Source organism: Grammomys surdaster, unplaced genomic scaffold (genome assembly GCF_004785775.1).
Source record: "Grammomys surdaster isolate TR1022 unplaced genomic scaffold, NIH_TR_1.0 239, whole genome shotgun sequence".
In the NCBI taxonomy this organism is placed as follows: Eukaryota; Metazoa; Chordata; class Mammalia; order Rodentia; family Muridae; genus Grammomys; species Grammomys surdaster.
The window spans coordinates 7,473,987-7,491,683 of NW_021604684.1; the positions used below are offsets into that span (position 1 = coordinate 7,473,987).

Sequence of the window (17,697 nt, forward strand, 5' to 3'; positions counted from 1 at the left end):
CCCCCAGACAGCCAAGGATACAAGAAGAACTCCTGTCTCAGGAAAACAAAAGTTAAGAGTAGGGATGTCGGGGGGGGGGGGGGGGGGGGGGTCCTCTTAGAGACAAGGGGAGGAGGAATGGGATGATGGACTGTGGGATGGTGGATGGGAGTGGGGCAGCGACTGGACTGTAAGTGTAAAAAAGTAAAAGTAATAAAAAAATTATTCAGTCTAAAAATATATTAAGATAGGATTAAAGGAGAATAAGAGCCTAACGAAAACTGACTAATAAATCAAAACTACTACCATAGAAACTACATCAAAACACGGAAGGAGGCATGAAAGTGGTCTAGCGAGAGGACTCAGTGCATAGAGACAGACACAGTCAAGCTAAAGACCCGAGAGCTCCAGGAATTTGTCCTCTGACTGCCACATCTACCCTATGGCAATCTGGGCATGGACATGCACACACACACACACACACACACACAAATATATATAAACAAACAGATAAACAGAGTGTTAAGGATTTAAGCCATTGTTGGCATATGAAGCAATTTTGAGTCGACTAATATACATCTGATAAGACCACTGGAAAGAAAAATATTTGAAGCACTATGTAAAATAATCCAATCTTATAAAAAGTATGAAACAAGAAATGGACTCAAAGATACCTGGCTAATCAAAGGATAACCAAAGAAAGAAAAGAACAAAGAATGTGGGACAATGAGAACTGTAGCAAAGGAGGGACTCAAATCTAACTATACTGACAGCAACACTAAATGTAAATAGCCTAAATAATTAAAAAGCAAATCACGGCCAGATATGGTGGTACACACCTTCCATCCCACAGTGGGAAGGCAAAGACAAGGCCAGCCTGGTCTATATAGCACATTTGAGGACAGCCAGGGCTCTACAGAGAAACCCTCTCAAAAAAACAAATCAAATTAAGTCACATTAGTTAAAAGACCAAGATATAATTACATGATGCCTATATAAAAAACATACCTTAAATAAACATACCTTAAATACAAAGCCCCAAGTAGACAAAGAGCAAAAAGATGAGAAGTTATATGACTAAAATAGTAACTAAAGGTACTGAGTATTAAAAATATAGAGTATATTTTAGGAAAAAAGGAGAATACCAGCAAGCATAAATTAGACTAATCATTTATAACAACAAATGAGCTAAATAAGAATGATAGTCCAGCCCTGCCTGGTCCGCTGGGCTGGAGCAGACACAGAGTCAGTCTGCTCCCGTCCTGTTGAGAAACTGAATCCTGAGTCATCCAGGAGCCACTGCACTCAGAGCAGCTGGAGCCACTGCACTCAGAGCAGCTGAAACTGAATCCTGAGTCATCGAGGACCCACTGCACTCAGAGCAGAAGGATTTCCAGATCCAAGAGGTGGCCTGAGTCACAGGAGTTATTCCACCCAGGAGATTAGGAGCATAAGACCACAGAGACCTCTGGACTCTGAGGAGCTCTGCAATAAGCAAGATAACTGGAAATACAGACTCCAGTTTTACACAGTGAGGGCAGGTACCACTAGAGTTAACCAGATGGCGAAAGGCAAGCGCAAGAACATAAGCAACGGAAACCAAAGTTTCTTGGCATCATCAGTGCCCAATTCTCCCAATATAGCAAGCCCTGAACACCCCATCACACCTGAAAAGCAGGATTCAGAATTAAAATCACTTCTCATGATGATGATAGAGGATTATAAGAAGGAATTAAGTAACTCCCTTAAAGAAATACAGGAGAGTACAAGTAAACAGATAGAAGCCCTTAAAGAGGAATCACAGAAATCCCTTAAAGAAATGGAAGAAAACAAAACAAAAAGAAATGGAAGAAGGAATTAAACAAAAACATTCAGGATCTGAAACTAGAAATAGAAACAATAAAGAAAGTTCAAAGGGAGACAACCATGGAGATAGAAAACCTAAGAAAGAGATCAGGAGTCACAGACGCAAGCATCACCAACCGAATACAAGAGATAGAAGAGAGAATCTCAAATGCAGAAGATACGGTGGAAAATATTGACACAGTTGTCAAAGAAAATGCAAAATGCAAAAACTCCTAACTCAAAACATCCAGGAAATCCAGGACACAATGAGAAGACCAAACCTAAGGATAATAGGTATAGATGAGAATGAAGATTCCCAACTTAAAGGGCCAGTAAATATCTTCAACAAAATTATTGAGGAAAACTTCCCTAACCTAAAGAACAAGATGCCCATAAACATACAAGAAGCCTACAGAACACCAAATAGACTAGACCAGAAAAGAAATACCTCCCGTCACATAATAATCAAAACATCAGATGCACAAAACAAAGAAAAAATACTAAAAGCAGTAAGGGAAAAAGGTCAAGTAACATATAAAGGCAGACCTATAAGAATTACACCAGACTTCTCACTAGAGACTATAAAAGCCAGAAGAGCCTGGACGGACATCATACAGACCCTAAGAGAACACAATTGCCAGCCCAGATTACTATACCCAGCAAAACTCTCAATCACTATAGATGGTGAAACCAAGATATTCCATGACAAAACCAAATTTGCACAATATCTTCCCACAAACCCAGCACTTCAAAGGATAATTGATGGAAAATGCCAACACAAGGAGGGAAACTACAACCTAGGAAAAGCAAGTAAGTAATCTTCCAACAACCCCCAAAAAAGATACAAACATAACTTTACCTCTAATAAAAAAAATAACAGGAAGCAACAATCATTTTTCCTTAATATCTCTTAACATCAATGGTCTCAATTCCCCAATAAAAAGACGCAGACTAGCAGACTGGATACACAAACAAGACCCAGAATTTTGCTGCATACAAGAAACGCACCTCAGTGACAAAGACAGACACTACCTCAGAATAAAAGGGTGGAAAACAATTTTTCAAGCCAATGGTCCCAAGAAACAAGCTGGAGTAGCCATTCTAATATCAAATAAAATCGACTTTCATCCAAAATTAATCAAAAAAGATAAGGAAGGACACTTCATACTCATCAAACGAAAAATCTACCAAGGTGAACTCTCAATTCTGAACATCTATGCTCCAAATGCAAGGGCACCTACATACATAAAAGAAACTTTACTAAAGCTCAAAACACACATTACACCTCACACAATAATAGTGGGGGATTTCAACACCCCACTCTCAGCAATGGACAGATCGTGGAAACAGAAACTAAACAGAGACACTTTGAAATTAACAGAAGTTATGAACCAAATGGACTTAACAGACATCTATAGAACATTTCATCCTAAAACAAAAGAATATACCTTTTTCTCAGCACCTCATGGTACCTTCTCCAAAATAGACCATATAATTGGTCACAAAACAAGCCTCTACAGATACAAAAAGATTGAAATAATCCCTTGCATCTTATCAGATCACTACGGACTAAGACTGGTCTTTAATAATGACAAAACCAATGGAAAACCCACGTGCACATGGAAACTGAACAACTCTCTACTCAATGATGACTTGGTCAAGGAAGAAATAAAGAAAGAAATAAAAGACTTTTTAGAATTCAATGAAAATGAGGACACATCATACCAAAACTTGTGGGACTCCATGAAGGCAGTGCTAAGAGGAAAGCTCATAGCTCTAAGTGCCTACAAAAAGAAACTGGAAAGAGCACACACTAACAAGTTGACTGCACAACTAAAAGCTCTAGAACAAAAAGAAGCAAATACACCCAGGAGGAGTAGAAGGCAGGAAATAATCAAACTCAGGGCTGAAATCAACCAAATAGAAACTGAAAGAACAATACAAAATATCAATAAAACCAGGAGTTGGTTCTTTGAGAAAATCAACAAGATAGATAAACCCTTAGCCAGATTAACCAGAGGGCACAGAGACAGTATCCAAATTAATAAAATCAGAACTGAAAAGGGAGACATAACAACAGAAACTGAAGAAATTCAAAAAATCATCAGATCCTACTACAAAGGACTATACTCAACAAAACTGGAAAACCTGGATGAAATGGACAATTTCCTAGACAGATACCAGGTACCGAAGTTAAACCAGGAGCAGATAAACCATCTAAATAGTCCCATAACCCCTCAGGAAATAGCAGCAGTCATCAAAAGCCTCCCCACTAAAAAAAGCCCAGGACCAGATGGTTTTAGTGCTGAATTCTATCAGACCTTCAAGGAAGACCTAATACCAATTCTCTTCAAACTATTCCACAAAATAGAGACAGAAGGAACACTACCCAATTCGTTCTATGAAGCTACAATTACACTCATACCCAAACCCCACAAGGACCCGACAAAGAAAGAGAACTTCAGACCAATCTCCCTTATGAACATCGATGCAAAAATACTCAATAAAATTCTAGCAAACCGAATCCAAGACCACATCAAAACAATCATCCATCATGATCAAGTAGGTTTTATCCCAGGAATGCAGGGATGGTTCAATATTCGGAAATCCATCAATGTAATCCACTATATAAACAAACTTAAAGAAAAAAACCACATGATCATCTCACTAGATGCTGAGAAAGCATTTGACAAAATTCAACATCCCTTCATGATAAAAGTCTTGGAAAGATCAGGAATTCAAGGCCCCTACCTAAACATAGTAAAAGCAATTTACAGCAAACCAGTAGCCAACATCAAGCTAAATGGAGAGAAACTTGAAGCAATCCCACTAAGATCAGGGACTAGACAAGGTTGCCCACTCTCCCCCTACCTATTCAATATAGTACTGGAAGTCTTAGCCAGAGCAATTAGACAGCAAAAAGAAGTCAAAGGGATACAAATAGGAAAGGAAGAAGTCAAAATATCGCTATTTGCAGATGATATGATAGTATACTTAAGTGACCCCCAAACTTCAACCAGAGAACTCCTAAACCTGATAAACAACTTCAGCAAAGTGGCTGGTTATAAAATCAACTCAAACAAATCAGTAGCCTTCCTCTACATGAAAGATAAACAGACTGAAAAAGAAATTAGGGAAATGACACCCTTCACAATAGTTGCCAATAATATAAAATACCTTGGTGTGAATCTAACCAAGCAAGTGAAAGACCTGTATGACAAGAACTTCAAGTCTCTGAAGAAAGAAATTGAAGAAGATCTCAGAAGATGGAAAGATCTCCCATGCTCATGGATTGGCAGGATTAATATAATAAAAATGGCCATCTTGCCAAAAGCAATCTACAGATTCAATGCAATCCCCATTAAAATCCCAACTCAATTCTTCACAGAGTTAGAAAAGGAAATTCTCAAATTCATATGGAATAACAAAAAACCCAGGATAGCGAAAACTATTCTCAACAATAAAAGAACTTCTGGAGGAATTACCATCCCTGACCTCAAGCTGTACTACAGAGCAATAGTGATAAAAACTACCTGGTATTGGTACAGAGACAGGCAGGAAGATCAATGGAATAGAATTGAAGACCCAGAAATGAACCCACACTCCTATGGTCACTTGATCTTTGACAAAGGAGCTAAAACTGTCCAGTGGAAAAAGGACAGCATTTTCAACAAATGGTGCTGGTTCAACTGGAAGACAACATGTAGAAGAATGAAAATTGATCCATTCTTATCCCCTTGTACAAAGCTCAAGTCTATGTGGATAAAGGACCTCCACATAAAACCAGATACACTGAAACTAATAGAAGAGAAGGTGGGGAAAAGCCTCGAATACTTGGGCACAGGGGAAAAGTTCCTGAACAGAACTCCAATGGCATATGCTCTAAGATCGAGAATTGACAAATGGGACTTCATAAAATTACAAAGTTTCTGTAAGGCAAAGGACACTGTCAATAGGACAAAACGACAACCAACAAATTGGGAAAAGATCTTTACCAATCCTTCATCTGATAGAGGGCTAATATCCAATATATACAAAGAACTCAAGAAATTAGACTCCAGACAACCAAATTACTCTATTAAAAAATGGGGTATAGAGCTTAACAAAGAATTTTCAACGGAAGAAACTCGAATGGCCGAGAAGCACCTAAAGAAATGCTCGGCATCCTTAGTCGTCAGGGAAATGCAAATCAAAACAACCCTGAGATTCCATCTCACACCAGTCAGAATGGCTAAGATTAAGAACTCAGGTGATAGTAGATGCTGGCGAGGGTGTGGAGAAAGAGGAACACTCCTCCATTGTTGGTGGGACTGCAAGATGGTGCAACCACTTTGGAAATCAGTCTGGCGGTTCCTCAGAAAATTGGACATAGCATTACCCGAGGATCCAGCTATACCACTCCTAGGCATATACCCAGAAGATGCTCGAACATATAACAAGGACATATGCTCAACTATGTTCATAGCAGCCTTATTTATAATAGCCAGGAGCTGGAAAGAACCCAGATGTCCTTCAACTGAGGAATGGATTCAAAAAATGTGGTACATTTACACAATGGAGTATTACTCAGCTATTAAAAACAATGAATTCGAGAGGTTCCTTGGTAAATGGATGGAACTAGAAATTATCATCCTGAGTGAGGTAAGCCAATCACAAAAGAAGACACATGGTATTCACTCACTGATTATTGGATATTAGCCTAGAACCTTGAAATGCCCAAGATGTAACTCACAGGCCACATGAAGCCCATAAAGAAGGAAGACCAAGTGAGGGTGATTCGGTCCTTCTTAGAAGGAGCAACAAAATACTCAAGGGAGCAAATATGGAGACAAAGTGAGGGACAGAAACTGAAGGAGGGGCCGTCTCAAGACCACCCCACCTGAGTATCTATCCCATGTGCAATCACCAAAGGTAGATGCTGATGTGGAAGACAGGAAGTGCATGCTGATAAGAGCCTGATATGGATATCTCCTCAGAGGCCTTCAAGAGTCAGACATATTCAGAGGCAGATGCTCACAACTAGCCATTGAACTGATCATGGGGTTCTCAATAGAGGAGTTAGAGTGAAGACTGAAGGAGCTGAAAGGGTTTGTGGCACCATGAGGAGAGCAACAATACCAACCAACCACAGCTCCCAGGGTCTAAACCACCAGCCTGGGAGCACTTAGGGAGGGATCCAGGGCTTCAGCTGAATATGTAAAAGTGGAGGGCCCTGCTGGGCATAGGTGGAAGAAGAGAACCTTGACCTCATGAAGGCTGGATGCCCCAGGGGGTGGGAATTTTGAGGGTGGGGAGGTGGGAGTGGGGGGGTGTAGATAGAGGTTACATCCACAGAGAAGAAGGAGGAGGGGCGAGGGGATTGGGGGTTCCGAGGGGGTGGTGGGGGATGGGGTAAGGGGACAACATAGGAAATGTAAATAAATCATCCAATAAAAAAAAAAGAAAAAAAAAAAAAAGAATGATAGTCCAAATGCTTATGTAACTAACAAAGAGCTTAAAAAAAAAACATAAAATAAAATCTTACAGAAGTGAAGGGAAGAATAGCAACTGAGTTATTATGGTGTCAGGTTTTAATAGTCTTTACTTACTTAATACAGACAAGAAGGCAGAAAATGATCAACTGTACATTATCACTGAACAAACTGCAACCCAACAGCAGACTATGCACTTCTTACGGATGCACAGACACAGCTACACAGATGTATGTGTGCACACTGGCAACGTAATACATTTAATAATTAGCTTGATTTAACAATCTCACAATATACAAATATGTTGAAACATATGTGCCACAAATATACACAAGTATTTTTGAAGAAGTAAATTTGAAAAATTTGAAATGATTACAATCATTCAAGTAATTATTATTTCACTATCAATGAGGACCCAGATGGACTCTTGGAAAATCTTGGAAATGTTGGAAGAATTAAATACATCCTCACTAAATTAACTGCTGATAGGTAAAAGCACAGCAATGAGAATTGTGGGAGCTGCCACTAAGCAGTATTTGGGAAGAAATGTCAGCACTAAATATGAAGAGTATCAGGGAAAACAGCAGTATCTCATTAACTAAACTCAGGTTCCCCTTAAGAAACTAAGTGTTGCCAGGCAGTGGTGGCACACGCCTTTAATCCCAGCACTTGGGAGGCAGAGGCAGGCGGATTTCTGAGTTAGACCCAGCCTGGTCTACAGAGTGAGTTCCAGGACAGCCAAAGCTACACAGAGAAACCCTGTCTCGAAAAACAAACAAACAAACAAACAAAAAAGAAAGAAACTAAGTGTTTAAGAGTGAACTTAACCTAGAAATGACAAGATGTTAGTAAACATAAACCAAACACCTAGAAAGCAGAAGAATCGTAGAATTCAACTGAGGATACCTGGGTCTTAGAGAAGACCTAAAAATTGTTTTGTACTAGGCTACCTGCATTTAAAAAAAATTGAAGATGAATGACAGAAATGAAAAAGAGAATTTTAAGAATTCTATAACTTTTTGCCTAGTAAATTTGATAGAAAGTGTATGAAGAAAATTATTAAAATAAAGAGGCAAAAACAAATAAGAAAACATAACTTGAAGTATATACAAAAATTAAAATACATAGTTTTTTTAAAAATCTATGCATTTGAGCCCTACAGCTTTCAGCTAAGGAGTCAGACACCCGAAACAGAGTCAATCATATATATCTATACAAACTCTATAGAAAAGTTAAAGAATTATCTTTCACTAACTCTCTGAGGCCATTACCCTGTCAGAAAGCCATTACCAGAAATGAAACTACACACTAAAATCCCTATGACCACTACATATTTTAAACAAGTTTTACAAGTTATATGTAATAACCTATAAAATGGATAAGTCATCATAATAAAGTATGCTCTATATACCAAGTGGTTTTCAAACAAAAACGCCAACATTGTTTATCTCATGAAGAAAATAGAGAAAAATTATAAAATAATTTCAACAAATACAGGAAGAAAATCTAACCAAATTCAACAACTATTAATAAATTAAAATCTCAACAGATTAGTAATATTAGGGTATCCTCCTAATGCAGTAAAGAGCATACTGGAAAAAATCTAAACAGGCAAAATAACGTATAAATTTTGTCTATTCATTCAACAGTATAATACATAGCAACAAACGTAACAAGCTTTTGTTCCAATGCAATAAAACTAATAAGTCTGGTAGTAGAGGCCAAACGAAAGACTATAGGTCCTGTACAATGAAATAACTCAAGCAAATCTCAAGAAATGCAAAAGGAAGCATAAAGTTTATGAATTTAAATATAGATGATATGACAGTGAAGAAAAAATTAAAAATGAATAAATAAAAAGGTAAGAGGTCACCAGAAAATTTCCAAAAACACTTTAAGAGTTGCTGCTTTTTCTAATTCTGAAATACTGCACAGCATGATGAGCTACATTGCAGAGAAGAGTCAAGTGTAAATAGAGACTTCGTTTGTTTTATATACCACTTGTGCTTCAGCCGGATTTCTTTTTAAGTGCACCTTTGTCCCGACTATAACTTACTATGTGAGACATACTCTAAAATCTTAAAGACACTCAAGTTTCAGATCCTCATTCATTTCAGATTCATATTCTAGATGGGGGATGCTCAATCCTTAGCCCCTTGGGGAGAGGGAGACACCGTGAAGAACACGCAGGGAGTTTCTGTAGTGCCACCCAAGTTCTACTCCTCTTCTACATGTATGCAAAAATGCTCAGCTTATAGACATTTCTGCTTTGTATGCTTTTATACATGTATAATGTATGCAATGCATACAATGCAATTATCTAAATACCTCTATATATGATTTGTATATTGATAATGTAAACCATGCTAAAGTGATACTATAACTTTACTAAAGGACGGAGAAATGAGAAAGGGACCCCATAGGTCTAAAGACCTAGAAAGGAAGGGTTCAGCGCGTCGGACCTTATGGTCCATAATTAGGACAGTGGGCAGTATATACTACTGTCTAAAACACAGGCCTGTCATCTAAGTAGGTTAAACATCATCTCATTTCAGGGAATTCAGCATTGATCTTGGCCCAAGATAGTTATGAGAGCACAGTGGCCCCCTAACATTCTTCATGGGGGGTGTTAGTATTTCATTTGTTAGTCTTAAAAGGCTAGAAAACATACATAAAAGGGTAATAGTATGTTAATTCACAGAAATTTTTAGGATTGATTTCAAAAGGAGAAATTCAGCCTTTCTCTTCCTACTCACTAATAAAACACAAAGCTAAAAATGAAAGTTATGGTATATTATTATTTAAATACAAAGAACAGTTTAATAGGCATTTTGACTTGTGACTAGCAACATAGACCCCACTAGCAAACAGCAAAACGTAAGTCACAGCATAAATCTTTGAATTCAAACATTCCCAAGCAGAGTTAAAAATAGGTATAACTTTTAAACTTAAGACATACACAGTTAAGTAGTGTTGTCAAATGAAGGTGGCCCTAATACATACAAATTAGACCAAAGACCATATAATAAAATTAGCTGAAATATGCTCAGTTATCAATTTCCAAATAAATCTGATTTATTTTTAACTGACATCTTAATTATCCATATTTACATCTGGAATATAACAACTTTTCTCTCTTTTAACAATCTGAGACAAACAAAATATTATGATTATACATTAGCAATGCCTTCTCCGTCTCTACCGCTGAAATGCCATGTCAATTACTTATAAGATTCAATTTTACCTTGTTTAATCTGTCCTTGCACAATGTTACTGGAGGATGGAGGGGAATCCCTTGCCTTAGAAAGGTCTGGGGTGCCTGGTCTAGGCGGCCTTTAAAAGAAGAAAGAAACACTGAACATTTTCCTACTTCCAAAGAGGTTCAAATTGTTACTCTCTAGATGAAGAACAAACACACACAGAACATTTTCAGCTTACTATTCCAAAAAGATGACCGTTTTCTAAGTTTCATACTTATTTATGTTATCCATTTTGAATTCCAGTAAAATAACTACATGATTATGAGGTAGAAAATACAAGTTAAACTAAAATGCATACTTTCTGTTACTCTTAACATGTATTTTTGAACACTCCAGTGAACTACAGTTGACAAGTCAAAATAATCCTTAGCCTTCTCCTCTTACTGCTAACATCCTGGGAGTTCAGTCTACCCCACTGTCACTAGCACACAGGAATTCATGGAAGAATACACTAATCTGAAAAGTATTCATATACATGGCATATATATATATATATATATATATATTGGAGTTAGGCCAGTCTGTGAGCTTGAGCTCAAGGCCAGTCTTGTCTATATTGAGTTCCAGACCAATCAGGGTTATCACAGAAAAATAAAATTATCTTAAATAAAAAAATTGTTTTAAGATTTTATTTACTTGCCGGGCGGTGGTGGTGCACGCCTTTAATCCCAGCACTTGGGAGGCAGAGGCAGGCAGATTTCTGAGTTCGAGGCCAGTCTGGTCTACAAAGTGAGTTCCAGGACAGCCAGAGCTATACAGAGAAACCTTGTCTCAAAAAAAAAAAAAGAGTTATCCTCTATGACCAAGTCCTACATTGTAAATCCATTTAAAATAGCTACTAAGTATGTTTGTGTGTGTATATATATATATATATACATATATATATGTACACACATACATACATGTGCTATAATTTTATCGTACTTTAAACTTGGCATTTTAGAAATGTCTGTTTTACAGTTTAAATGGGAAATCACTAACGTGACTAAAGTAGAGAATGTGTGCAGAGCCAAAAAAAAATACAGAGAATGGTTCTCTTAGCACTTTGGAAAATAAAGAACAAGACTGAGCATCATAGTCACACCTGGTGGGGCCCTTCTTCATGTGATCTCCAATGAAAGTTGCATTGGTCATACTCATTAAAGTATTTGCCAGGGATATGATGGACAGCAGATGCTGAGTGGTGACCGCCCGAGACACTGTGTAGGTCCCCTTGCCTACACCTTCCGTGGCTGGCAGCTTCCTTCCTACTTCTACTTTCGCAGGTAGCAGTTTTCCGGCAGCCTGATTATAACCAGGAAGCATCAATGACATATGACCTCCTCTCGATAAGAGACCAAAGGACACGGTGCAGTGTGGTTTCAGCATTCCGAGGCGATCGAGACAAACTTCATCCAGAACTTCATTCAAGCCCCAGGCGTGGAGACAGGACATGAATAATTTTGCAGTATCCATAGTAAGGTTGTATTCTAGTAGGGTCAGTGGCTTGGACTTGCTGGCACGGTACTCAGGGTCACTTTCTTCCCTCCTCTGCCTTATCACCTCCTCCTCATCCTCCTCCTCATCGAGGAGGTGCTCCTTTATGTTCTCTTTGATAGTTTCTTTCACTTGCTGGAAAAGAACTGCTGCTCGTTTTCCAGTTAGGAAAGAGCCCCCTTTGTCTGAACTGCCAGATGCTTTCTGCAGATTCTCTGGGGAAATAAGTGCAGTATTCGGCCTAGAGGCTTCTTCAGTCAGGAGCTGAATAATCAAAGCTTCCACATCAAAGAAAAGCACATGGATATCCGGGTCTGTTAGGTTTGTCTTTATTGCTTGAACCATCAGGGAGTTATGAGAATATTTAGGTAAATTCCCCTGTAACAAATATTTTTAAAAAATAGTTACAATTCAAAGTGTTTAATTTCAGCATCCATTAATGAGCAATAAATAGCTGAATTAAAATGCTTATGAGGCTGTCTTTTTAGGAGTTCTGGATCATTAACATATCTTTGCCAACCAGGAACATGTAAAAGATATGGCATATGCAATTAGAACTTTACACTGACAAAATCATTAGAATAACAATTAATCACAACCAAGTATATATTAATAAAAGCTTATTACTGAAGTGGGAGTCTCCATACTCATTAAAATTGGTTTCAGCAACATCAGCGGACTCTGAAAATGAAGTGCGGTGCACAGCAGAAGCTGCAGGTCTGTCTGCAGCACCACACGCTGGAATCCTTTTGCCGCTTACAAACTCTCTCCATAAAGACACAATCAGGCCTTTTGGTTTTTAGATCATACAAGTACATCAGTCCTGACTGTGTTCCCTCTATTTCTCTCCTTTACTTACTGTCCGTTTCAGCCAAATCTAGTGAGAGTGGAGAGCATCTGGGGCCAGCTCTGAGACCAGGTCCTCCACTCTTTTCTGTATGGCTTGTGGAGATAAGAGTGTATACTGTACACTTCACTTATTAGGTGTGTGTGCATGTATATGTGTAAAACTCGGAGGATGGGAAGAAATGTTAGCCAGAATGTAAACAGCAATTATTTTTCTGATGGAATCATAGAACGTTTTGTTCAGATTCCAGCTTGTGTTAATTATGTACAATTTAATACATATATTTTTCATAACTAGGAAATTAAAACTATAGAATAAAACATAGATTCCTTGAGCCCAAATTCAAGGCCCATTTATAAACTCTCCTTTCAGCTCCACCAGGCTCCTGTACAGTAGTTTCTGTGAGCAGGGACACACAGCTGCTCCTATTTGTCGTTTGGCATGAGTCTTCACTCATCCTCCACGACATCCTTCTCTCCTCCATGACCCTAATTCTCAATCACAACATAGACACACATCAAAGCAGTACAGTGAATGCTTGCCTTAAATATATACATTTCTTTGTTAACTAGATCTCATTCATGTTGAGGAGAGGACTGTTACTTGTCCCAGGCAAAGATTAGCCCACAGAGGTTAGTTCCCTAACATTTTACATCTACCATCTCAGAAATATTTATATGGCTATTATTTTAGCTTCTTTTAACTTCCTTCTCTGAGGCAATTTCAAAACATGAACAAACTATGCTTTACTCACTCTGAACAACCAGAGAGTCAGACTTAATGAACAAAGAGCACTAAAAGTCTTATGAAATGATTCCTACTGCTCATCAACTCTTCAAGAAATAGTTACAATAAGTTTCGTTAACTAGTATCCTGTCTCCAGTTCCATCCGCCCTGACTATGTTTCTAGGTTGAGATTATCAATAGCATTTTATAACTTGAGAAGAAGTCCAGATTTCTTTGTGAAGCACGAGATGTCCGTCTTTCAAAACATGCGGCCGCTCGTCCCCATGTCACCTCTCAACACCATCCTATAACACCAAATCACTTGTAGGTCCCAGAAACAGTTCCCAAGAGGGGGACGTCTGCACACATTTACACTGGGGCCACATTCCTTCTCCATATCCTCTATCATCATTTGCAAAACATCTCAAGTTGTTCAGCATCCAGAATCACTTACACAATTATTCAAGCAGATGTTATCTCTATCTCCATTATATAAGCTTCCCTGAATTGAATGATGTTTACAGGAGGATATAAATCTTACTATACTACAGTAAAACAACCTAAAGAATATACCTAAAAAGATAAAGTTATACTATTTAATAGTCAATGTGAAACTAAGGGAACATAGCAGAGAAATGTATCTCGGGTGATTTACAGAGAGCTACCTGGAGCAAGCAGAAAACACTCATATGGAAAGAAAGCAAACTATAGAAAAGATGAATGGCACTGGAAATCATGTGGTGGATGCGGAAGAACCCACAGGTGATCAAGAGGAAGGACAGGGGCCAGAGTTCACTAAGAGTTTACAAGATCACACTGCAGCTTTTGAACTTTATTTTGCAAACCAGAGCACCTCTAAAGCAGAATCATCAGGAGTTCTGGGGAAAAACAGGTTCCTGGACCTGAGCATCAGATCTGAATGGGTGTGGCTAGGAATGTATAAGAATCTAATGAATTCCTTAGATATATTAAATATACAACTTTACACAGGAATGTCAGAGAACAACCATCCAAATGAGGGAGTCACATGACCAGATCCAGCACTGTTAGCTTAACAGGAACAAGAGCAGGGTCTGAACATGAAGTGGGAGCCAGCAGACTTTACCCACGTGAGCAAGTTAAAGGTGCAGTAACCCCAAGAATGTAAGCGATGGAACAGCGCAAGCACTATGTACTCAATCCCTTTGTTTCTCCCTGCTCCGCTTACACATTTCCCTTTTTTTTTTTTTGGTTTTTCGAGACAGGGTTTCTCTGTGCAGCCCTGGCTGTCCTGGACCTCACTCTGTAGACCAGGCTGGCCTCGAACTCAGAAATCCACCTGCCTCTGCCTCCCAAGTGCCAAGTGCCGGGATTAAAGGCGTGGGCCACCACTGCCCGGCACACATTTGCCTTTCAAACACTGCATTTTAGGCACTATGCTCAGTGCTTTGTACCAACGAGCACTGACTCAAGTGAATCACGCAGGAAGTTACATACGAGTACTATGCCTGGTATAATACTGACATGAAAATTATTGTTAACAATCACAGTTGCTATATACTAAGCTGTTGCTATAGCTCAGGAACTGTTCTCATTATTATGACTGGCTATGTCACAGAAATATCACAGTTTCAGGTACACAGGCTGAGAATGGGTGTGAAGGAATATGTAACATCAAGTAAAATAAAAAGTCTCCACAAAGATAACATCCTTTCCACAAAATATTGGCAACATTCTTTCAGGAAAAAGAGACTACTGTCAGTCAAACAACATAAAATCAAACAAGTCTGGCTAAAAAGTCATTGAAGCAGTGAGAAGGGCTTGAAGAAAAGCAAGAGGGAAAACACAAGGTAGACAGACTGCAGGCCGTCTCATCTGATGTCAGCCACACATGTGCCCATCAGCACCCCAGCTCCGCAGGCATCTGCATCTCTTTCTGAAGGTGTTCCAGCAGACAGCCACATGCTCACAACAAAAACGTTACCTAATTAATACCATGTCTATATGTGAGCTTTTAAGGCTCTTCCTTACAACCGCTCAAAGCTACTGAAAGTGTTGTATGTGACTAAAAACTGAACCTAATAGCAATATACACAAAAAAGCAAAACATAAAAAAACAACACAAGACAAATATATATATTACAGAGTAAGGCTGAAGGGAAAGGGAGAGAAGACGACTCAGCATCACTCAGTAGATGAGCTGTCATTTCTCACATCACCAAAACCTCACAACCAATTCCCTGACTTAGAAAACTTGTCACAGCAAAAAACAGATGCCCAGCAAAGCTGTGAGAATGATATTTTGGCTGAAGGTGAAGAAATGGCTGAGTTCCCCACTCTCATGCCTACTTTGCTAGTGTGAGGTGCTAAGATGGACTATAGGAAAAGGAACAAACACATCTAGTAAATTCCAAAGTTTTCTTGGGCTAGTGATAAAATATGCACACCTGGGACCAGACTGAGTTATTTAAATCATCTATATTTTCACAGTTTCAAAGCTAGCTAATGAAGAAGTCCAAGAAGGCTCAGGATGTGCATTAATCAGAACCACTGGAATGTGTGGGAACAGTCCTCCTTAACGTGTCCCAGAGCAGGACTCAACTCAGTTCCACAGTCATAGGAGGTGTGGCCTGCTGTGTAAAATATGCCTGGGGGAAAACAAAGTATTCATTCTTAAAAAGTAGCTGAAAATCTACTCGACAATGACTAACATGGAAACTTAAATTATAAAGTATATACAAATGACTGAGTCTCCAACTTGCTAGTGGATGCAATTGTAATAACAGGCTAGTACATAGATTTACCTAATGCCTATTTCAACTATCTAGTTTATCATAATTTTCATTTTCTACGTGGAGGAAATACATCTTTAGCCATGTGAGATTTCTTTTGTTTTAATTTTGTTTTGAGACAGGTTCTCTCTATGTATCCCTGGCTGTCCTGGAGACACAGAAACCCACCTGCCTCTGCTTCCACAGTGCTGGGGTTTTAAAGATCTCTTCCAACATGCCAGAAACCATTTAAAATCTTAAGGAAAATTGACTTTAAAAATAACATAATAAAGAAAACCTAGGGGAAAATAATGTACTGATGACTCACAACAGATAGTGAACCTAAGGCAAGAATGTTAGAAGAAAGCAGCTGTCATGTAAAACCCAGAACAATGATGGAGCTTGCATCCTGCTAGCAGGCTCACCCACACACGCATGCCGTCAGCACACACATGTCAGATACGATAGGCCCCACAAACAAAACAGAACAATCCAGATTGTTCAGCAGAAGAAAGGATGACAGGTAGATAGAAGTTTTCATCATTTTATATAATTGAATATATTCTAGATGAAATCATATCTGTTGAAACATCTGAAGGCTTTGTCTCCAAATACCAAGATTATGTTTTGAGTGTTTTTAATGAGTTTCGGATTTTAAGTGTATCCCATTTTATCCATCGTCTACACGGAACCTTACTCTCTCACCATTCACTTCATTGATCCTGACTTGAAAGCTCACTTACTTTGAAATCATTGTTCAATAACACAGTTTTCAATGCTATCTTTAAATAGTCTTGTGATTTATTATTCTTCCTGAATCAAATCTATAATATCATTTGATATGGGTTTTATCTAAAAATAGAGTTGATTTGTACTACCAAGTATTATGCCAGCTGATATTCAGGATCAAATGCAAAGCAGAAACACTGACGTGTGTGTGTGTGTGTGTGTGTGTGTGTGTGTGTGTGTGTGTGTGTTACTGTGTCAGGTGTGTGTGCCTGGTGGATTCATGCATGTGCTCATGCAGGCTAAGGCTGATGTGAGCTGTCTTCTTCTTAGCCACAGCTTTTTAAACAGAGCATCTTCCTGAACCTAGAGCTTAGTGATTCAGCTCACCCTGTGCCACCTCTCCATCACTGACATTACATGCACTGCCACGCCAGCAGTGCACGGGTTCAGGGACTTAAACTCCGGCAGCTCCAAATGCTTGTATAGTGTCCTTCCTCTTTAACAAATGAGTCTCTATAGCCATTAAAACTTGTGTGTGTGTGTGTGTGTGTGTGTGCATGTATGTGTGTAAAATCAGCTTTGAAATCAGTGATTAAAGACCCTAAGGACAGGTT

General features: G+C 38.7%; 1 protein-coding gene across 1 annotated transcript in view; it reads right to left on the minus strand.

The window, feature by feature from the left end:
• Positions 1 to 17,697, minus strand: part of Wdr7 (WD repeat domain 7) — a 270,408-nt gene that overhangs the window by 189,700 nt on the left and 63,011 nt on the right. Inside the window, exons 15-16 of the mRNA XM_028774209.1 lie at positions 11,640 to 12,409; positions 10,540 to 10,628 (exon numbers count right to left, since the gene is read on the minus strand). Of these exons, the coding sequence (XP_028630042.1) occupies positions 10,540 to 10,628; positions 11,640 to 12,409 (859 nt within the window). The remainder of the gene's footprint in view (positions 1 to 10,539; positions 10,629 to 11,639; positions 12,410 to 17,697) is intronic.